The sequence below is a fragment of the Oncorhynchus kisutch genome, linkage group LG5 (assembly GCF_002021735.2).
Source record: "Oncorhynchus kisutch isolate 150728-3 linkage group LG5, Okis_V2, whole genome shotgun sequence".
NCBI lineage: Eukaryota > Metazoa > Chordata > Actinopteri > Salmoniformes > Salmonidae > Oncorhynchus > Oncorhynchus kisutch.
The window spans coordinates 70,235,706-70,260,107 of NC_034178.2; the positions used below are offsets into that span (position 1 = coordinate 70,235,706).

Consider the following 24,402-nt stretch of genomic DNA (forward strand, 5'->3'; position numbering starts at 1 on the left):
AATTATTTTGATGATTATTTTGTGTGTTTTGCATCAAACCTGGACAGTTAGCGAGATACGTTCTACTTCTGTCACTCTTACGGAATACAGAACCTTTCATTACTCTAAAAGTAATTTATTGTATATATTGTGTTCGCATGAATCAACTGTGATGTGGATTTTAGATGTAAATACATACACACTTTTTTCCTACTCACTTCAACTACTGTGATGTGGAATTTATTAATTATTATTAATGCCTAACATTAAATATCATGTTTTATTGACTCACTGCTGCTTCCAACTTGTCATTATTTATCAGTTGTTATAGTGATGGGAAAATACACAACTAGCTCATTATCCTAGCAACTTGTCATTATTTATCAGTTGTTATAGTGATGGGAAAATACACAACTAGCTCATTATCCTAGCAACTTGTCATTATTTATCAGTTGTTATAGTGATGGGAAAATAAACAACTAGCTCATTATCCTAGCAACTTGTCATTATTTATCAGTTGTTATAGTGATGGGAAAATAAACAACTAGCTCATTATCCTAGCAACTTGTCATTATTTATCAGTTGCTATAGTGATGGGAAAATACACAACTAGCTCATTATCCTAGCAACTTGTCATTATTTATCAGTTGTTATAGTGATGGGAAAATACACAACTAGCTCATTATCCTAGCAACTTGTCATTATTTATCAGTTGTTATAGTGATGGGAAAATACACAACTAGCTCATTATCCTAGCAACTTGTCATTATTTATCAGTTGCTATAGTGATGGGAAAATACACAACTAGCTCATTATCCTAGCAACTTGTCATTATTTATCAGTTGTTATAGTGATGGGAAAATACACAACTAGCTCATTATCCTAGCAACTTGTCATTATTTATCAGTTGTTATAGTGATGGGAAAATACACAACTAGCTCATTATCCTAGCAACTTGTCATTATTTATCAGTTGTTATAGTGATGGGAAAATACACAACTAGCTCATTATCCTAGCAACTTGTCATTATTTATCAGTTGTTATAGTGATGGGAAAATACACAACTAGCTCATTATCCTAGCAACTTGTCATTATTTATCAGTTGTTATAGTGATGGGAAAATACACAACTAGCTCATTATCCTAGCAACTTGTCATTATTTATCAGTTGCTATAGTGATGGGAAAATAAACAACTAGCTCATTATCCTAGCAACTTGTCATTATTTATCAGTTGTTATAGTGATGGGAAAATACACAACTAGCTCATTATCCTAGCAACTTGTCATTATTTATCAGTTGCTATAGTGATGGGAAAATAAACAACGAGCTCATTATCCTAGCAACTTGTCATTATTTATCAGTTGCTATAGTGATGGGAAAATACACAACTAGCTCATTATCCTAGCAACTTGTCATTATTTATCAGTTGTTATAGTGATGGGAAAATACACAACTAGCTCATTATCCTAGCAACTTGTCATTATTTATCAGTTGTTATAGTGATGGGAAAATACACAACTAGCTCATTATCCTAGCAACTTGTCATTATTTATCAGTTGTTATAGTGATGGGAAAATACACAACTAGCTCATTATCCTAGCAACTTGTCATTATTTATCAGTTGTTATAGTGATGGGAAAATACACAACTAGCTCATTATCCTAGCAACTTGTCATTATTTATCAGTTGTTATAGTGATGGGAAAATACACAACTAGCTCATTATCCTAGCAACTTGTCATTATTTATCAGTTGTTATAGTGATGGGAAAATAAACAACTAGCTCATTATCCTAGCAACTTGTCATTATTTATCAGTTGCTATAGTGATGGGAAAATACACAACTAGCTCATTATCCTAGCAACTTGTCATTATTTATCAGTTGCTATAGTGATGGGAAAATACACAACTAGCTCATTATCCTAGCAACTTGTCATTATTTATCAGTTGCTATAGTGATGGGAAAATACACAACTAGCTCATTATCCTAGCAACTTGTCATTATTTATCAGTTGCTATAGTGATGGGAAAATACACAACTAGCTCATTATCCTAGCAACTTGTCATTATTTATCAGTTGCTATAGTGATGGGAAAATACACAACTAGCTCATTATCCTAGCAACTTGTCATTATTTATCAGTTGTTATAGTGATGGGAAAATACACAACTAGCTCATTATCCTAGCAACTTGTCATTATTTATCAGTTGCTATAGTGATGGGAAAATACACAACTAGCTCATTATCCTAGCAACTTGTCATTATTTATCAGTTGCTATAGTGATGGGAAAATACACAACTAGCTCATTATCCTAGCAACTTGTCATTATTTATCAGTTGTTATAGTGATGGGAAAATAAACAACTAGCTCATTATCCTAGCAACTTGTCATTATTTATCAGTTGTTATAGTGATGGGAAAATAAACAACTAGCTCATTATCCTAGCAACTTGTCATTATTTATCAGTTGTTATAGTGATGGGAAAATACACAACTAGCTCATTATCCTAGCAACTTGTCATTATTTATCAGTTGCTATAGTGATGGGAAAATACACAACTAGCTCATTATCCTAGCAACTTGTCATTATTTATCAGTTGCTATAGTGATGGGAAAATACACAACTAGCTCATTATCCTAGCAACTTGTCATTATTTATCAGTTGTTATAGTGATGGGAAAATAAACAACTAGCTCATTATCCTAGCAACTTGTCATTATTTATCAGTTGCTATAGTGATGGGAAAATACACAACTATCTCATTATCCTAGCATTTGCTTATACTGTAAATGTATATTTTCATCTGATTCAACATCATTCACAACTACTTTTGTTTGGGGTTCTTTAGCTAAACTTCTAAATTGCTAAGGTAATTTGATATGCTGTTTAGTACCACCACAGATTGTTACAACACTCAGGATAAACCACAGCCTTTTGTTTCCAATGGGAGCAAATGGATCATAGTGGACAGAAAGAGGCAAGGAGGTGAGAAGAGCCAAGCACGAGTTAGCGAGATCCTAATGGCGCGTGCCAGCAAGTATTTTGTATATTTTCGTTAGAAGTGCGAGTGTGCAATGACTCAATTCGCCCTCGCACGACTAAACAACTTTAGATACTTTGGCAAAGGGTAAAGTCTACAAAACTTATGCCAAACTGTTCAGCAAAAGATGATTGTTTTCGGAACAGAAAACTGTATTGATATCAGATGTTTCATCTATGACAAATATTGCAGAATGTCGGCCCAGTTCCATGTCGCTTCGAACTCTCCCGCTGCCGGCCACTGGTTTTCCTCTCCTCACCATATTTGGTGGGGAGTGGAAATTAAACCGGACTCTTCAGATGTATACATCCGGTGAAACATCTCGCTCCTTGTCAATTCAATTCAAGGGGCTTTATTGGCATGGGAAACATGTGTTAACATTGCCAAAGCAAGTGAAGTAGATAATAAACCAAAGTGATATAAACAATAAAATTAGCAGTAAACATTACACTCACAACAGTACCAAAGGAATAAAGACATTACAAATGTCATATTATATATATATAGAGAGTGTTGTAAAGATGTACAAACGGTTAAAGTACAAAAGGGAAATAAATAAGCATAAATATGAGTTGTATTTATAATGGTGTTTGTTCTTCACTGGTTGCCCTTTTCTTGTGGCAACAGGTCAGAAATCTTGCTGCTGTGATGGCACACTGTGGAATTTCACCCAGTAGATATTGGGAGTTTATCAAAATCGGGTTTCCCTGTTCTGTCTGTGATACAGGGACGAAGACACAGTTTGTGGCGCGTTCAATGGCTAGCCGGAACCAGGAACACTCTAAAATATCTTACTTGCTGACAGGTTGACTGCGGCACGTGAATAACGACCACCAGTTCGCATCTACAACCTAGTTCCGACAAGTATATGAACACAGCATAAATATGTGGTTGCCTTATTTACACCAACATCTTGTGAAACAGCCTAATCCAGAGAGGAGACCATATTATTGTGCTTTCTATTATATTACCTGTATTACATCATATTATATAAATGTACACAGGCAGCATTATCCCAATGAATAAAGAGCAGTCACTTTCTGTTCTATGCCCGATGTTTCTACCGGAAATGATCAGATATGACCGTCAACAGAGAGGAAGCGGCCAAACGAAAGGTTTCATTCTCGTCAAAATCTGTCTAACATAAAACCAATGCGTTTCTATGGGCGTATTTTGAACCTTTTCGTCTGCCTTTTCGCCTTTGGGAAGACACCCATTGTTAGGGTGGAGACATGAGCATCTCGTCATTATACATAGATCTCTGCTTTAAATTAACATACAGAGCTCTAATCCAATCGCATGGCGCCAACTGGACGATGTCCCCGGAACGAAGAGCACGTAGCCAATCAGAGAAATGTGCGTGGAACGTTTTCAGGAAACAAACCAATCGCGTTCTAGAAAGTAAAATGAGAACCAATGGGAATCCTGCATAGGTTTACGTGTTTAGCAGGAAGCTTCGCAGAATCAGGACATTGCGTGCTCACTTTACCGGTGTCGACTCTGGAGGCTCATGTGTAGCTGTCATTTGTAGCTAAATAGTTTTGTATCGTTACGTTTACATCTAACTAGCTAAAAATAGAATACGTTATTCATCTTAAAATGTTGTGTTTGAGTAGTTTGTCGGTCGCCCTCGCGGCGCTAGCGTTGGTACCGAGTAGTAGCGACGCTTTGAAAGATGGGGAGTGTGAAGGTGGGTTGGTTTGTCTTATATATATATATATATATATATATCACACGTCACTGTAACTATGAATATAGCTATTAGTAGCTAAGTGTTATGGCATCGTATGTTGTGAAACCTATGACTGATAATTCATGGAGCTGTACAACAATCTTCATCAAATGGATGTTGTCTTGCTAGATACAAAAGCTAAGATATCTTTTCAATGTGTTCTCTTGAATTTAAGTGTTTGTTTTTAAAAGTGTTGTAGTTTGCTGTATCTGGCTAGCTTAGCTAGTACTTGTCAATGAAGAGTCATATAGCTAATTGCTCATTAATGCCTTGCCTTGTGCCACAGGCAAGTATTTCTTTAAAAAAAAAAAGATTCATGCTTTTTCTTGATTTGACCAGATAAGTCAGTTAAGTTGCTGCATGTGGTTTCAGTTGGTGAGATAATGTGCTTCTTGAGTCCTTCAAGTTATTATTCTTATCTGTGATGTGATGGCTGATTATACTTAAATAGATTTGGTCAGTCTTATCCATACGTATCATAACATAGACTGACCAGAACATAATTCAGAGGTTTGTAGGCCTAAATCCTGGGTCACCCATATGCCCCATATGTCCACAACAACTGGAGTTATGTATTTCTGGTATAGATTATCATTAGATTAAATGTTTTTATCATAAGTTTAGCTAGTCTATAAGGTAATGCATAAGTCCTGATGTGTCACCACTTTACAATCGTACCGATGGCTGCCTTGTTACTTTGCCTTTCAGTGTGTGTGAGCTTCCTGGGTCGGTTCTACCAGTCATTGCAAGACAATCATGTTAAATTCACCAGCGCAGACATCGAGAAGGACCTCGTCAAAACCTGCAAAGATGCCAAGGGCAAGGAAAACCGCTTTGTAAGTGATTTAGGCTAATCTTTTTTTTAGTTTTTTTAGTTTAATGGAAGTCGATTTGAAGTAGTTACATTGTGTCCTATCCAGATTATCCACTGGGTTTGTTGATTCATTGCTGTTCTTTTTCTTCCTACTGTACCCTAGTGTTACTACATTGGTGGAACAAATGATGCAGCCACCAAAATCCTCAATGAAATCTCCAAGCCCCTGAGTTACCACACACCAGTGGACAAGATCTGTGAGAAACTAAAGAAGAAGGACAGTCAGATCTGTGAACTCAAATATGGTAAAAAAAATTAAGAAAGTCTTGTCACATACACTGGATAAGTGAAGTGTTATTTTAGAGGGTCAGCCATAGAGTGCCCCTGTAGCAAATTAGGCTTAAGTGCCTTGCTCAAAGGCACATCACCAGATTTTTCACCTTGTCTGTCCGGGTATTCAAACCTGGCTCAAGGCTCAAACCACTAGGCTACCTGCCTCCCAGGTGGACCCATCTCACATTACCTAGTATGCGGCTTGGGTATTCGAACCAGCGATCTTTCTGTTACTGCCACAATGCTCTAACCGCTAGTATGCAGGCTGTTGAAGAACTGGGACATTTTCAGCTTCCAGGAATTGTGTACAGATCTTTGCAACATGGTGCAGTGCAGTATCATGCTGAAACATGAGGTGATGGCAGTGGATGAATGGCACGACAATGGACCTCAGGATCTTGTTACGGCATCTCTGTGCATTCAAATTGCCATCCATTTTTTTAAATTTAATTTATGCCTGCCCATACCATAACCCCACTGCGACCAGGGGGGACTCTGTTTAACAACATTGACATCAGCAAACCGCTCGCCCACACAACGCCATACACGTGTTCTGAGGCCGGTTGGACATACTGCCAAATTCTCTAAAACGGCTGTACTCTGTACATTCCACAAGCATTGCCTTTTTCACCTCGTAGCTGTGTAACCCAAAACCTAAGTTGCATTGTGATTGGACAAAAGCAATGACTGTACAGCCCCTCCCTAGAGCATATTATTGGAGAAATGAACATTCAATGCTCTAGCAACAATTACACACACCTTCAACTTTAGACATCTGTGGCATTGTGTTGTGTGACAAAACTGCACATTTTAGTGGCCTTTTATTTCCCCCCAGCACAAGGTGCACCTGTGTAATGATCATGCTGTTTAATCAGTCTCTTGATATGCCACACCTGTCAGGTGGCTGGATTATCTTGACAAAGGAGAAATGTTCACTAACAGGGATGTAAACACATTTGTGCACAATTTGATAGAAATAAGCATTTTGTGCGTATGGAACATTTTCAGTGATATTTCAGCTCTTGAAACATGGGACCAACACAACGTGTTGCATTTGATACTTTAGTTCAGTGTAGAAAATGTTTGTATCCAGAGCGACTTGAGTGCATACATTTTTCTTCCAGGTCCCCCGTGGGAATCGAACCCACAACTCTGGCATTACAAACACTGTGCTATACCTACTGAGCCACATGGGATATTTCTACTATTACCGGTTTCCTCCATTGTTACTTCCCATAGTTTTAGTCTCGTGGGACTACTATAAAACGTTTAGCCAATATTGTTCTTTACAGCATTCACAATTCCAGTGGCTAATTGTTTGTGGCTCATAGTCTAAACACGCTGGTGTATGCAGGCAGGGTTTGGACCTATATTGTACAATCTATTTACAGTATGTACACAAACGGACCAGGACCTATTTTGAACGTCACTACCGTATCCATGGCCTGTCTGTGGAGGTTCGTGTGGGACTGTTTGCCCTGGCAGTGAAACGTGATCCTTCTCGCTCTATATAGAAGGTGGAAAATGCCTCTGCATTCTGTATGCTCCCATGCTGTCAGTAAATCACATTGGAGCATAGAATATTGTTCAGTCTCTTGACCTTTTTTTATTGATTGGTTTTTATATCAAACGGGTGTCACTATGCTTGTTTACTGCTACTCCATCTTGAATCCTCTGCCGCATAGGCTTGACCACCTTCCTGAAACCCTCTTAGCCAGTTACACCACTGAAAAGCTAGCAGTTTGGCGTAGCGGGTGGTGAGGTTTAAAGCTGAGGAGTGAGGTTACGAATACAACTCCGTTAATCTTTACCTCCCTTTACCTCCCCTTTCCTGCAGACAAACAGGTGGATCTGAGCACAGTGGACCTGAAGAAGCTGAAGGTGAAGGACTTAAAGAAGATCCTGGAGGAGTGGGGAGAGTCGTGTAAAGGCTGCGCGGAAAAGTCTGACTTCATCCGCAAGATCAATGAACTCATGCCCAAGTACGCCCCCAACGCAGCCCAAGCAAGGACTGATCTGTAACAGAATGGAGGGGAAGAGGGGATTCAGACCTGGGTTTGTGTTCAGTGTTTCGGAGTAGGAGTGCTGATCTAGGATCCGTTTTTTTTTTTTTTTTACATCATAATGGATAAGAAATGGTGGGACCCACCTGATCCTAGGTCACGCGTCAACTCTGAAACACGGTGTCCCAAATAGTACCCTATTCTCCTATATAGTGCACTACTTTTGACCAGAGCTCTGGGTCCTGGTCAGAAATAGTGAACTAAGTAGGGAATAGGGTGCCATTTGGGGAGGATACTGTGTTACTAGGTGCCATGGTGGCTCTGAGGTTATTTTTGTGGTGTGAAATGTTCGCTGTGCGGTATATGAACCACCCGACAGTCTGTACATGCCCTTTTAGTTTCTTTTTTTGAAGGGATAGACTTTATTATTTGACTTAATTATTAACGGTTTAATAAAAATAGAACAGGGGTGGACAAGCTTTTAGGCAGAGAGTCCTAGACAGTGTGGATGCAGGGATTTTATTCCAGGCAAGCAGTAAGTAATGTTCCTGATTCTACTAATCAGTCTGCAAATCGAGACCTTGAGTTGTGATACTGTGGTGTGACACTGCTTGGCTAGAACAAGTACCTGCACCCATACTGTCCCTAAACCTCTATCGATAAGGGTGGCCACCCCGGAAAGGAAATAGAATTTAAGATGGAGGGGAAAAGAAATGAGAAGACACAACTTGAAAGGAATTTGTGCTGTTCTTTCACACTGAACCTTTCATGTTAGACCTAGTGTTTGTTACAACTGTGCTCTACTTTTTCATTAAAATATGAAAACCCAGTGTCAGAAGTGCCATGATCAAATGTATATCTAATTTTGTATGAATACTTGTGCACCAACTGAATTATCTGGCTTAACTACATTACCAAAGCTTATGACTCTCAGCTTTTTTTTTCTGAATGTGACTGCCCAGGGAGCTTCTGAAGAACTGCATGAACATATTTCACTAATGGGAGGCATGTATGTCATTAATGTATGACTAATATAAGGAACTTCGTCTAACTTTTTCTTCGGGTGCAGGGTCATTTCTACTGAGCGATCTGATTTTCTTTGTGAATCAATGTCACCTATTGCGAGTCTATTCCAGTAGGTTTGCGTGTTGACAATGTGAAACATGATATTTTGCAGTGTGTATGTACTGTAGTCATCAGAAATACACGCACCATTTATTTCATTTTGGCACCGTATACGTTTCCACGACACAGTTTACATTTACTTGATCCTGCCTAATTATGTAATTTGTGTCGCATATTATTTGCGAAATTGAGGTTAGGGGAATATGCGTCCTATGGCACGTCACTACCCCTCCCGCGACGTCGACTCAAACCCCTCCCATTGGCGGAACGCCACATTCCTTTTGTCCAAGATGGCGGCGTTGATGTCGGTTCTCTGATAATGTTTTTAAATGTGTTTATCCTTTTAATTCACTATAAATGCAAAGTCTCAACGTTGCGGACATTAGTTACAAGTTAGTAAATCGTCCGTATCTGTGCAACGTCTGATTAAAAATCGAGGTATTGTATTCCAGACCGGATTGTTTCTACAGACACTGGCTGGCTAACTAGCTAACGTTACCTAGCTAAAAAGTTTGGGTATCGTTTGAAAATGAAACGACAGGCCGGGAGGGACTCCAGTCCTAGTCGGGCTTTAGCGAAACGAATACGGGAAAGAGAGCGGGAACGAGACGGGCCACGGAGAGAGGACCTACCGCCCCCGCCTCTTGCCTTGCTGCTCGCTGAAAGCCGAAGGCAACATGCTCGGAGCAGGAGCAGGGAACGAGAAAAGACGCGGCTTCGGGAGGAGCGCGGGGCCGCTGGAGACCCACTTCACCACCGACAACAACACCACGACCTCGGTCTGATCGGCCGCCCCGCTCTCCGGACTACAGCCGCCCTGCCTAAAGGCAAAGCGGTGACCGAGCTACTGGGCCCCCGGGGGGGAGCGGGGGGGAATCTGGAATACAAATCGTTGCTCATTAGCAATCTAGGCTCGGTGCTTTCTGACGAACATGTTGAAGACGGACTGTTCCACGAGTTTAAAAAGTTCGGGGACGTTAGTGTGAAACTATCTCACACTCCAGAGCTGGGCCGTGTTGCGTACGTGAATTTCCGTCACCCGGAAGACGCTAAAGAGGCCAGGCATGCCAAGACCAGGTTAGTGCTGTATGATCGCCCCCTTAAAGTAGAGCCCATGTACGTCCGTCGTCGCAGCTGCACGCCGCCGGATGTGAGCTACATTCCCATTCATGGCGCCTCATATCCCCCTTATAGACAGAGGTCCCTGTCCCCAGGGGCAGGAGTTAGCAGTATCAGAGACATCCGAGCACTGAGACACTACCCTGTAGAGGGGTTGGGACTGAGCAGAGAGAGGGAGAGGATCTTAGATTACTACGGTATGTTGGATGAGAGGGGGCGGCCATACGGCCTTCCAGTACCCGAGCACGAAGACATAAAGCCAGAGGATGATGCGAGGGCGTGCAGGAACCTATTCATTGGCAACCTGGATCACAACGTCACCGAGGGCGAGCTGAGGAGAGGTTTCGATAAGTACGGCATCATTGAAGAAGTTGTGATTAAACGACCGGCGCGCGGTCAGGGTGGAGCCTACGCTTTCCTCAAGTTCCAGAATTTAGACATGGCTCACCGGGCTAAGATAACCATGCAGGGCCGCGTGATCGGTGGGAACCCGGTGAAGATTGGCTACGGTAAAGCCAACCCCACCACGAGACTCTGGGTAGGTGGCCTCGGCCCTACCAACTCCCTAGCAACACTAGCCCGTGAGTTTGACCGCTTCGGCAGCATCCGAAACATAGACTATGTGAAAGGGGACAATTTTGCCTATATTCAGTATGAAAGCTTGGATGCCTCACAGGCCGCCTGTGCCCAGATGAGAGGTTTCCCCCTGGGAGGCCCAGAGCGGAGGCTGAGGGTGGACTTCGCCAAGGCGGAGGAGCCCCTGCCTCGTAGCTACCCAGCAGGGTACCAGCCCCCTGTGCCCCTGCCTGCCCACCTGGACTTGCTACCTGAGGGTTATGGCGGGAGGCACCGCGACTGCAGCCTGGAGAGAGAGCTCCGTGCCAGGGACCGCTCGCCCCCCTCACACGCCTTGTTCACCCAGCGGGAGAGAGAGAGGGCTCTGCTGGACAGGGACAGGGGAGACAGAGAGTTCACCAGCCCAACCAAGAGCCTGGAGCGTAGGGGGGGGGAAGCATTTGGGGGATCCCGTGGAGGGCGGGGGGACCGAGCAGCCCGGAGCCGCAGCCGAGAGCGCTGGCTGAAGGAGAGGGACGCAGCGCGGGCTGGGGGGGAGAGACGGAGACGCTGCAGTCCCTCTCAGGAGAAGGAGAGAGGCAGGTCCAAGGTGAGGGGAGGAGGACCAGCCTCTCCAGAGGACAGCCCAGACAGAGCCAGGGTCAGAGCCCCAGACTCCACCACCGAGCCCAGGGGACAGAGCCCCGACAGCAGCCGCCACTCCAACGAGGACCGGGGTGGGGGTCTGAAGACCGGCGGGGACAGGGAAAAGGAACGCAACCACAGAAATGTGAGCGACAACAACCACACATTGTCTGACACGCCTAATAAAGACCCTAAGACACTCAGTACGCTGTCGGAGTATGCTGCCACCCTCACCAAAGCCTGGCACGGTCACTTCGCCCTGAAGAACTCCTGTTTCCCCACTAACATGCACCTGCTGGAGGGAGGCTCCGGGTTCTTCCACTCTGTCATGAAGGACCACCAGGCCAAGGGGAAACTGACCCAGCTGAAGATCGCCCAGCGACTGAGGATGGACCAGACCAGGCTGGACGAGGTCACCAGGAGGATCAAGCATGGTGGCTCAGAGGGCTATGCTGTTCTCCTGGCCCTCCAGGGCCCCATCGACCGCGAGGCCCCTCCACCTGAACCAGGCCTACAGATCAGACTCCTCCGTCACCTGGTCACCTACCTGAGGAACAAGGAGGCTGCAGGAGTGATCAGTCTACCTGTAGGTGGGACTAAGGAGGGGGGAAAGGGGGGCATGCTGTACGCCTTCCCCCCCTGTGACTTTTCCCAGCAGTTCCTCCAGACCCCTCGCAGGACTTTGGAGAATCTGGATGAAGAGCACCTGGTGGTTGTGATTGTTTATGACTCTGCCTAACTAAGACAGAAGTCACCTCTCTGTCTATAGTGTTAGATGTCATTTATTTCTCCATGTTAACAACACACTGAGCTCTGAGCAAGGAAATAGTAGTGATTGTCAATAGCTAATTAAGTAAAACACCACTTTCTGTCTCTTTGGGGGGGTAATGGCTGTTTCACTTCCGTGTAAAGGGACTGAACTGTTGTAGACAGACACCTCGTCCTCTCTCTGGGGGGGGGGGGGGGTTCCTATGTCCCTCTCTACGGAACCTATGCCCCTAACAGACAGTGTCATTACAAACAGAGACCGAGCTGCTGTCACTCCAAGCAAGGGATCCTTTGAGACATACTGACAGACTTTGTATTAAAATACTGGAGGTATGACGGGACATTTCTTGAAGTGAAACACTACAACTGAGTGAGGGATTGTTTATTTTTTTGGAACTAAACTGACCAAGCAGTATATCTAAAGGCTTCTTCTACAACAGTGACTATGTGTCATATGATATGATTGTATGTTTGTTGTTTTTATTTGACCATTCCAGAAGTTCCACCTTCATTTGAGAATTGTGTGCTCTGATTGGCTGTTGCATGCAGGAAGTTGTTTTGTTGTACAGATTTTACCCTCCAACCGGTGGTCAAGTTCCACTCCTATTTACTGGCTATTGATTTGAAACCTTTGTTGTTTTGAAGTATTGTTTCAGCTACAGATATGATTTGTTAACGGTTCTGTCTTGGTCCTAATGTGGTATTATACAGTTCATGGCTGGTTTAGTTTAGCTCTTCTCTTTTTTTTAATGTACTGAATGAGCCTGAAGCTTTTTTTTGCGAATGATTTTGACATACTAGAGAAAAGGGTCGTCTCTTGTTGATGCAACACTGTTGCGGTTGTAAGGCAGAATGGGCTTCCTCTACAATTTATTTAAATCATCTTTTTTATTTTTTATTTTTTTTAAAATCACAAAACATGCAATACAAATGAAATCCACCCACTGATATGTTGGAGTAAGTTCAATTTCTCCATGCTGTGTCGTTGAGCTGTGTGTTGTAACACTGAAGTACACGTTCTATTCATCTATTAGATTAGGTGCTTTAAACATGTCTGTCTGTTGGAATCATACTGGGGCCATTTCAATGGTTATTTGAAGAAAACATCCACCGGAATGAATTGACTAACTCTTGAGTAGTAGAATAGTTCAAAGGAAAAGTGTTTGTCACTATATAACATCAGACTGGTGTTAGTTAAGAGAACAGAACATCAGACTGGTGTTAGTTAAAAGAACAGAACATCAGACTGGTGTTAGTTAAAAGAACAGAACATCAGACTGGTGTTAGTTAAGAGAACAGAACATCAGACTGGTGTTAGTTAAAAGAACCGAACATCAGACTGGTGTTAGTTAAAAGAACAGAACATCAGACTGGTGTTAGTTAAGAGGACAGAACATCAGACTGGTGTTAGTTAAGAGAACAGAACATCAGACTGGTGTTAGTTAAGAGAACAGAACATCAGACTGGTGTTAGTTAAAATGAAAAGTGTTTGTCACTACATAACATCAGACTGGTGTTAGTTAAGAGAACAGAACATCAGACTGGTGTTAGTTAAAAGGAAAAGTGTTTGTCACTACATAACATCAGACTGGTGTTAGTTAAAAGAACCGAACATCAGACTGGTGTTAGTTAAAAGAACAGAACATCAGACTGGTGTTAGTTAAGAGGACAGAACATCAGACTGGTGTTAGTTAAGAGAACAGAACATCAGACTGGTGTTAGTTAAAATGAAAACTGTTTGTCACTACATAACATCAGACTGGTGTTAGTTAAGAGAACAGAACATCAGACTGGTGTTAGTTAAAATGAAAACTGTTTGTCACTACATAACATCAGACTGGTGTTAGTTAAAATGAAAAGTGTTTGTCACTACATAACATCAGACTGGTGTTAGTTAAGAGAACAGAACATCAGACTGGTGTTAGTTAAGAGGACAGAACATCAGACTGGTGTTAGTTAAGAGAACAGAACATCAGACTGGTGTTAGTTAAAAGGAAAAGTGTTTGTCACTACATAACATCAGACTGGTGTTAGTTAAAAGAACCGAACATCAGACTGGTGTTAGTTAAGAGAACAGAACATCAGACTGGTGTTAGTTAAAAGGAAAAGTGTTTGTCACTACATAACATCAGACTGGTGTTAGTTAAGAGAACAGAACATCAGACTGGTGTTAGTTAAGAGAACAGAACATCAGACTGGTGTTAGTTAAGAGAACAGAACATCAGACTGGTGTTAGTTAAAATGAAAAGTGTTTGTCACTACATAACATCAGACTGGTGTTAGTTAAAATGAAAAGTGTTTGTCACTACATAACATCAGACTGGTGTTAGTTAAGAGAACAGAACATCAGACTGGTGTTAAGAGGACAGAACATCAGACTGGTGTTAGTTAAGAGAACAGAACATCAGACTGGTGTTAGTTAAATTGAAAAGTGTTTGTCACTACATAACATCAGACTGGTGTTAGTTAAAATGAAAAGTGTTTGTCACTACATAACATCAGACTGGTGTTAGTTAAGAAAACAGAACATCAGACTGGTGTTAGTTAAGAGGACAGAACATCAGACTGGTGTTAGTTAAGAGAACAGAACATCAGACTGGTGTTAGTTAAAAGGAAAAGTGTTTGTCACTACATAACATCAGACTGGTGTTAGTTAAAAGAACCGAACATCAGACTGGTGTTAGTTAAGAGAACAGAACATCAGACTGGTGTTAGTTAAGAGAACAGAACATCAGACTGGTGTTAGTTAAAAGGAAAAGTGTTTGTCACTACATAACATCAGACTGGTGTTAGTTAAGAGAACAGAACATCAGACTGGTGTTAGTTAAGAGAACAGAACATCAGACTGGTGTTAGTTAAAATGAAAAGTGTTTCAGCACCCTAAGGCCTGCGTGGGGCCCTGGTCAACCGTAGTGCTGTACGTAGGGAATACGTCTCCATTTGGGACTGGCTTTGTCACCCACATGAGACTGGTTTTTAGACGCTACTACCGTATGCAGAGTTTCTTTAAACAACCAACAGAGAATGAGATCTATGGTTTGTTATTCTGTTATGTGAACTATGCGATGCTGACCAATTTACATGACTTTGTCACATGGTAGGACGCTACCCATTTTCAATGGGGTTTGTATACTTACTTAAACCAACCAGTCCATTTGATTGTTTTCTCTGTTGTTTCAACATGTATGAAAAATAAAATTAAATGTTTTATTCTCTTTTTTAAATCCTTTTGTTTTCTTCATTGGCTTATTGTTTTACAGGCAGACGGTTGAACAGTATGTGGCATGTTGGTGCGTTCTCATGAACCACTAAGGCTGGAGGAGGTGTGGTATATGGCCAATATACCACGGCTAAGGACTGTTCTTAAGCACGATGCAACGCAGAGTGCTTGGGGCAGCAGGGTAGCCTAGTGGTTAGAGTGTTGGACTAGTAACCGGAAGGTTGCAAATCTGTCGTTCTGCCCCTGAACAAGGCAGTTAACCCACAGTTCCTAGGCCGTCATTGTAAATAAGAATTTGTTCTTAACTGACTTGCCTAGTTAAATAAAGTTAAATAAAAAAATATCGAGGTGCCTTATTGTTATTATAAACTGGTTACCAATGTAATTAGAGCAGTAAAAATACATGTTTTGTCATACCTGTGGTATACAGTCTGATATACCATGGCTGTCAGCCAATCAGCATTCAGGGCTCAAACCACCCAGTTTATAATAACAGGTCTCTCAGATCACAACGTTATTGTTAGGAAACTCATCAACAAAACAGATTTAACTCGGCAAGTCAGTTAAGAACAAATTCTTATTTTCAATGACGTCCTAGGAATAGTGGGCCTTGTTCAGGGGTAGAACAACAATCAACCAATTATTGTCATCTCAGGGATTTGAGAGTCCAACGCTCTAACCACTAGGCTACCCTGCCGCCCCCTTGGTGTTCAACTACCAGCAAACCCTCGGTGTGCTGGCTCTCCCTAGAAATGTAATGTCAGTTAGAAACTGACCCGAAAGCATTTCATTGGGACAATACTCTGCAACTACATAAGACAAATCAGTGTTTTGATGAAATTCTATCCGCTATTGGACAAGTTGTAGACAAGTTTCTCAAAAAAAACTAAGCACTAATCAAAGACCAAAAACGCAGTTACCAAGGCTAGACGTTTGTCTTTTTCAACTCATGAAACAATGAAATGCGGCATTAAAAACATCCCAAAATGTTACAGGAGGACTGGCATGCAAATATACAGGGGACTAAAAAGTTACAGGAGGACTGGCATGCAACTATACAGGTGACAAAAAAGTTACAGGAGGACTGGCATGCAAATATACAGGGGACTAAAAAATTACAGGGAGACTGACATGCAAATATACAGGTGACTAAAAAGTTACAGGAGGACTGGCATGCAAATATACAGGGGACTAAAAAGTTACAGGAGGACTGGCATGCAAATATACAGGGGACTAAAAAGTTACAGGAGGACTGGCATGCAAATATACAGGGGACTAAAAAGTTACAGGAGGACTGGCATGCAAATATACAGGGGACTAAAAAGTTACAGGAGGACTGACATGCAAATATACAGGGGACTAAAAAGTTACAGGAGGACTGACATGCAAATATACAGGGGACTGAAACGTTACAGGAGGACTGGCATGCAAATATACAGGGGACTAAAAAGTTACAGGAGGACTGGCATGCAAATATACAGGGGACTAAAAAGTTACAGGAGGACTGGCATGCAAATATACAGGGGACTACAAAGTTACAGGAGGACTGACATGCAAATATACAGGGGACTACAAAGTTACAGGAGGACTGGCATGCAAATATACAGGGGACTAAAAAGTTACAGGAGGACTGACATGCAAATATACAGGGGACTGAAAAGTTACAGGAGGACTGGCATGCAAATATACAGGGGGCTAAAAAGTTACAGGAGGACTGGCATGCAAATATACAGGGGACTACAAAGTTACAGGAGGACTGACATGCAAGTATACAGGGGACTAAAAAGTTACAGGAGGACTGACATGCAAGTATACAGGGGACTACATAGGATGCTGTGACAGCAAAACGTTGTGACAGTTTTAACAGACTTCAAATGAAATAGTACAGTAACATGGAAACAAATGAAAACCTGATAAATCCACAAGTAGAAACAAAACGTGTCTGTTGTAAAAGTGATGTGGGAAGTGTTTGATCAAGGACAGATTGGTAAATTAATTTAACAACTTTTTTTTGGGCCATGAAGTTTGCTTCCATCCTCCAGATCCCACCAGTGGCACTGAGGTAAATACATCTGACTTTTTTTTTTTTTTTTTTTAACTCAGAGGTGTGTTAAACAGAGTGATAGTCCTCAGAAATCTGAACACCACCTACTCTACAGACATATTCAATCTGAACACCACCTACTCTACAGACATATTCAATCTGAACACCACCTACTCTACAGACATATTCAGTCTGAACACCACCTACTCTACAGAGATATTCAATCTGAACACCACCTACTCTACAGACATATTCAATCTGAACACCACCTACTCTACAGAGATATTCAATCTGAACACCACCTACTCTACAGACATATTCAATCTGAACACCACCTACTCTACAGACATATTCAGTCTGAACACCACCTACTCTACAGACATATTCAATCTGAACACCACCTACTCTAAAGACATATTCAATCTGAACACCACCTACTCTACAGACATATTCGATCTGAACACCACCTACTCTACAGAGATATTCAATCTGAACACCACCTACTCTACAGAGATATTCAGTCTGAACACCACCTACTCTACAGACATATTCAGTCTGAACACCACCTACTCTACAGACATATTCAATCTGAACACCACCTACTCTACAGACATATTCAATCTGAACACCACCTACTCTACAGACATATTCAATCTGAACACCACCTACTCTACAGAGATATTCAGTCTGAACACCACCTACTCTACAGACATGTTCAATCTGAACACCACCTACTCTAAAGAGATATTCAATCTGAACACCACCTACTCTACAGAGATATTCCATCTGAACACCACCTACTCTACAGAGATATTCAATCTGAACACCACCTACTCTACAGACATATTCAATCTGAACACCACCTACTCTACAGACATATTCAATCTGAACACCACCTACTCTACAGACATATTCAATCTGAACACCACCTACTCTACAGAGATATTCAGTCTGAACACCACCTACTCTACAGACATATTCAATCTGAACACCACCTACTCTAAAGAGATATTCAATCTGAACACCACCTACTCTACAGAGATATTCAATCTGAACACCACCTACTCTACAGACATATTCAATCTGAACACCACCTACTCTACAGACATATTCAATCTGAACACCACCTACTCTACAGACTTATTAAATCTGAACACCACCTACTCTACAGAGATATTCAATCTGAACACCACCTACTCTACAGACATATTCAATCTGAACACCACCTACTCTACAGACATATTCAATCTGAACACCACCTACTCTACAGACATATTCAATCTGAACACCACCTACTCTACAGACATATTCAATCTGAACACCACCTACTCTACAGACATATTCAATCTGATCACCACCTACTCTACAGACATATTCAATCTGAACACCACCTACTCTACAGACATATTCAATCTGAACACCACCTACTCTAAAGACATATTCAATCTGAACACCACCTACTCTACAGACATATTCAATCTGAACACCACCTACTCTAAAGACATATTCAATCTGAACACCACCTACTCTACAGAGATATTCAATCTGAACCTCACCTACTCTACAGACATATTCAGTCTGAACACCACCTACTCTACAGACATATTCAATCTGAACACCACCTACTCTACAGACATATTCAATCTGAACACCACCTACTCTACAGAGATATTCAATCTGAACACCACCTACTCTACAGACATATTCAATCTGAACACCACCTACTCTAAAGACATATTCAATCTGAACACCACCTACTCTACAGAGATATTCAATCTGAACCTCACCTACTCTACAGACATATTCAGTCTGAACACCACCTACTCTACAGACATATTCAATCTGAACACCACCTACTCTACAGACATATTCAGTCTGAACACCACCTACTCTACAGACATATTCAATCTGAACACCACCTACTCTAAAGAGATATTCAATCTGAACACCACCTACTCTACAGACATATTCAATCTGAACACCACCTACTCTACAGACATATTCAATCTGAACACCACCTACTCTACAGAGATATTCAGTCTGAACACCACCTACTCTACAGACATATTCAATCTGAACACCACCTACTCTAAAGAGATATTCAATCTGAACACCACCTACTCTACAGAGATATTCAATCTGAACACCACCTACTCTACAGACATATTCAATCTGAACACCACCTACTCTACAGACATATTCAGTCTGAACACCACCTACTCTACAGAGATATTCAATCTGAACACCACCTACTCTACTTACATATTCAGTCTGAACACCACCTACTCTACAGACATATTCAGTCTGAACACCACCTACTCTACAGAGATATTCAATCTGAACACCACCTACTCTACAGACATATTCAGTCTGAACACCACCTACTCTACAGAGATATTCAATCTGAACACCACCTACTCTACAGAGATATTCAATTTCAACACTGCATTCATTAAGAAGTATAGCGATAACCTGGCAAAACCAGTTGACGCACCTGATAAATATCACCATTAACATCTGGCCTGGAAAATCACTCTAGTCACACCTATCTTCAAGTCAATATTCTGAACTGACAAGTAACTACAGCCCTGCCAGTATTGTGCCTGTCCTATCTAAAGTGTTGGAGAAAGTCCAAGCAGAACACCTCATGTCATATCTGAGTGAGCATCAGTATTACACCGGGAACAATTTTGGATTCAGACCAAAATACTCCACTGAAACAGCAAACTGTTCTCCTGGAGAACATCAAGAAATCATTGGATGAGGGAAATGTGGTCGGAGCAGTCTTCCTTGACCTGAAAAAAGGCCTTTGACACAGCTGGTTTGGTTCATATTCTTTCACGCGATGGTGTTCCCATTGTAAAAGGTCCCAGGCCAGACAGACAGTGCAGAGACACTTAGAATCACTGTATAACCTTGCACTGAAAAATCCTGGACCGAAAGCACTTACATCACTGTTACATCCTGAAAAAGTACAATGTACTGAGCTTTGAACACTTCAATCACATTTTGCACATGTGAAGCTTGTATTTAAATGTCACAATGGTCTTGCCCCTGACCAAGCACATGCAGAAGCTGCAATGACCTGGAATGTCCACCAGGGGGTGCACCAGAGGAAACTGCAGGGTCCTTCTATATAATAGGCCAGTCTTCCTTCTACAGGGGAGCACATGCATGAAACACTGTATCAGAAGAAAGGAGGAGACCTAGTCAGTTGTCCAACTGAATTAATTTAACTGAAATGTGTCTTCCCGTATTTAACCCAACCCCTCTGAATCAGAGAGGTGCTGTGGCTGCTGCCTTAATCAACATCCATGTCTCCAGCGCCTGGGGAACAGTGGGTTACCTACCTTGTTCAGGGGCAGAACGACAGATTTTTACTTTGTCAGGTCAGGGATTCAATCCAGCAACCTGCTGGTTACTGGCCCAACACTCTAACCACTAGGCTACCTGCTGGTTACTGGCCCAACACTCTAACCACTAGGCTACCTGCTGGTTACTGGCCCAACACTCTAACCACTAGGCTACCTGCTGGTTACTGGCCCAACACTCTAACCACTAGGCTACCTGCTGGTTACTGGCCCAACACTCTAACCACTAGGCTACCTGCTGGTTACTGGCCCAACACTCTAACCACTAGGCTACCTGCTGGTTACTGGCCCAACACTCTAGCCACTAGGCTACCTGCTGGTTACTGGCCCAACACTCTAACCACTAGGCTACCTGCTGGTTACTGGCCCAACACTCTAACCACTAGGCTACCTGCTGGTTACTGGCCCAACACTCTAACCACTAGGCTACCTGCTGGTTACTGGCCCAACACTCTAACCACTAGGCTACCTGCTGGTTACTGGCCCAACACTCTAACCACTAGGCTACCTGCTGATTACTGGCCCAACACTCTAACCACTAGGCTACCTTCTGGTTACTGGCCCAACACTCTAACCACTAGGCTACCTGCTGGTTACTGGCCCAACTCTCTAACCACTAGGCTACCTGCTGGTTACTGGCCCAACTCTCTAACCACTAGGCTACCTGCTGGTTACTGGCCCAACACTCTAACCACTAGGCTACCTGCTGGTTACTGGCCCAACACTCTAACCACTAGGCTACCTGCTGGTTACTGGCCCAACACTCTAACCACTAGGCTACCTGCTGGTTACTGGCCCAACACTCTAACCACTAGGCTACCTGCTGGTTACTGGCCCAACACTCTAACCACTAGGCTACCTGCTGGTTACTGGCCCAACACTCTAACCACTAGGATACACAAACTGCGGTAAAATGTCAATACAGTCAAAAGAAACCTCAACAACTGGTTGCTACAGGGTCCAACATTGCAATCATGTATGAACTGCTCCCATTGGTTGGTCATCCAAGTTGTACATTTTAGGGGTAAACACTGTAAGTACGAGCAGGAAAACTAACTGCTTTGTCTTTTCCCATGTCTGTATCGACACTAGGGGGCAGTGTTATCAAGGAAATGGAACATTGGTTTGATGTTACACAGGATTAAAAATTAATTCCCAACTGGAGATGGGTGTCATTATAGAAAACTATAATCTGGGATTTAATTTCTGGTGATTTTTTTGAAAGGTTGGCTAAATTGTACAAAATCCAACTAAAGTTGTAGATATTGTCTTCATGCAGAATTTAACTCATTCCATTAGAGAGACTTCGCCAATGCCGAAGAAAATGTTTATTAAAAAAAAGTTACAATATTGCTTCATAATTTCTCTATAAAAAAAAAATGTGTTCGTTTAGTTTAGGGCGCTATTTAATCTGACCCGAGGCTGTCCCTCATGTATATTACCCTACATGTATATTACCCTACATGTATATTACCCTACATGTATATTACCCCTACATGTATATTACCCCTACCTACATGTATATTACCCTACATGTATATTACCCCTACATGTATATTACCCTACATGTATATTACCCTACATGTATATTACCCTACATGTATATTACCCTACATGTATATTACCCCTACATGTATATTACCCTACATGTATATTACCCTACATGTATATTACCCTACATGTATATTACCCTACATGTATATTACCCTACATGTATATTACCATACATGTATATTACCCCTACATGTATATTACCCCTACATGTATATTACCCCTACATGTATATTACCCCTACATGTATATTACCCTACATGTCTATTACCCTACATGTATATTACCCCTACATGTATATTACCCCTACATGTATATTACCCTACATGTATATTACCCCTACATGTATATTACCCTACATGTATATTACCCTACATGTATATTACCCTACATGTATATTACCCTACATGTATATTACCTCTACCTACATGTATATTACCCTACATGTATATTACCCTACATGTATATTACCCTACATGTATATTACCCCTACATGTATATTACCCTACATGTATATTTCCCCTACCTACATGTATATTACCCTACCTGTATATTACCATACATGTATATTACCCCTACATGTATATTACCCTACATGTATATTACCCCTACATGTATATTACCCCTACCTGCATGTATATTACCCTACATATATATTACCCTACATGTATATTACCTCTACCTACATGTATATTACCCTACATGTATATTACCCCTACATGTATATTACCCTACATGTATATTACCCCTACCTACATGTATATTACCCCTACCTACATGTATATTACCCTACATGTATATTACCCTACATGTATATTACCCTACATGTATATTACCCTACATGTATATTACCCCTACCTACATGTATATTACCCCTACATGTATATTACCCTACATGTATATTACCCCTACATGTATATTACCCTACATGTATATTACCCCTACCTACATGTATATTACCCTACATGTATATTACCCTACATGTATATTACCCTACATGTATATTACCCTACATGTATATTACCCTACATGTATATTACCCTACATGTATATTACCCTACATGTATATTACCCCTACATGTATATTACCCTACATGTATATTACCCCTACATGTATATTACCCCTACATGTATATTACCCCTACATGTATATTACCCTACATGTATATTACCCCTACCTACATGTATATTACCCCTACCTACATGTATATTACCCTACATGCATATTACCCTACATGTATATTACCCTACATGTATATTACCCTACATGTATATTACCCTACATGTATATTACCCTACATGTATATTACCCCTACCTACATGTATATTACCCCTACATGTATATTACCCTACATGTATATTACCCCTACCTACATGTATATTACCCCTACATGTATATTACCCCTACATGTATATTACCCTACATGTATAGGGTAATGGAGCAACGAACCGCCCTTGCTGTCTCTGCCTGGCCGGTTCCCCTCTTTCCACTGGGATTCTCTGCCTCTAACCCTATTACAGGGGCTGAGTCACTGGCTTGCTGGGGCTCTCTCATGCCGTCCCTGGAGGGGGTGCGTCACCTGAGTGGGTTGATTCACTGTTGTGGTCATCCTGTCTGGGTTGGCGCCCCCCCCCCCCCCTTGGGTTGTGCCGTGGCGGAGATCTTTGTGGGCTATACTCAGCCTTGTCTCAGGATGGTAAGTTGGTGGTTGAAGATATCCCTCTAGTGGTGTGGGGGCTGTGCTTTGGCAAAGTGGGTGGGGTTATATCCTTCCTGTTTGGCCCTGTCCGGGGGTGTCCTCGGATGGGGCCACAGTGTCTCCTGACCCCTCCTGTCTCAGCCTCCAGTATTTATGCTGCAGTAGTTTGTGTCGGGGGGCTGGGGTCAGTTTGTTATATCTGGAGTACTTCTCCTGTCCTATTCGGTGTCCTGTGTGAATCTAAGTGTGCGTTCTCTAATTCTCTCCTTCTCTCTTTCTTTCTCTCTCTCGGAGGACCTGAGCCCTAGGACCATGCCCCAGGACTACCTGACATGATGACTCCTTGCTGTCCCCAGTCCACCTGGCCATGCTGCTGTTCCAGTTTCAACTGACCTGAGCCCTA

General features: G+C 41.9%; 2 protein-coding genes across 2 annotated transcripts; both read left to right on the forward strand.

Moving 5' to 3' along the window:
• The first annotated feature begins 4,453 nt into the window (after positions 1-4,453).
• manf (mesencephalic astrocyte-derived neurotrophic factor) lies at positions 4,454-8,957 on the forward strand. The gene is made up of 4 exons (XM_020475491.2): positions 4,454-4,709; positions 5,460-5,587; positions 5,729-5,870; positions 7,736-8,957. Exons 1-4 carry the CDS (start codon positions 4,619-4,621, stop codon positions 7,918-7,920), a joined length of 546 nt encoding a protein of 181 aa, XP_020331080.1. The 5' UTR covers positions 4,454-4,618; the 3' UTR covers positions 7,921-8,957.
• Positions 8,958-9,170: 213 nt separating this feature from the next.
• On the forward strand, positions 9,171-15,337 carry rbm15b (RNA binding motif protein 15B). Its single transcript, XM_020475490.2, has one exon. It carries the CDS (start codon positions 9,556-9,558, stop codon positions 12,082-12,084), a length of 2,529 nt encoding a protein of 842 aa, XP_020331079.1. The 5' UTR covers positions 9,171-9,555; the 3' UTR covers positions 12,085-15,337.
• The last annotated feature ends 9,065 nt before the right edge of the window (positions 15,338-24,402 follow it).

What these genes read in the sequence shown, in the direction of transcription:
- rbm15b (XM_020475490.2), top strand. Translation starts at nt 9,556, where the DNA reads ATGAAACGACAGGCCGGGAGGGACTCCAGTCCTAGTCGGGCTTTAGCG.
- manf (XM_020475491.2), top strand. Translation starts at nt 4,619, where the DNA reads ATGTTGTGTTTGAGTAGTTTGTCGGTCGCCCTCGCGGCGCTAGCGTTG. An exon ending in GAAAGATGGGGAGTGTGAAG is followed by an intron (nt 4,710 to 5,459) that starts GTGGGTTGGTTT and finishes TTTGCCTTTCAG; the next exon opens with TGTGTGTGAGCTTCCTGGGT. An exon ending in GATCTGTGAACTCAAATATG is followed by an intron (nt 5,871 to 7,735) that starts GTAAAAAAAATT and finishes CCTTTCCTGCAG; the next exon opens with ACAAACAGGTGGATCTGAGC.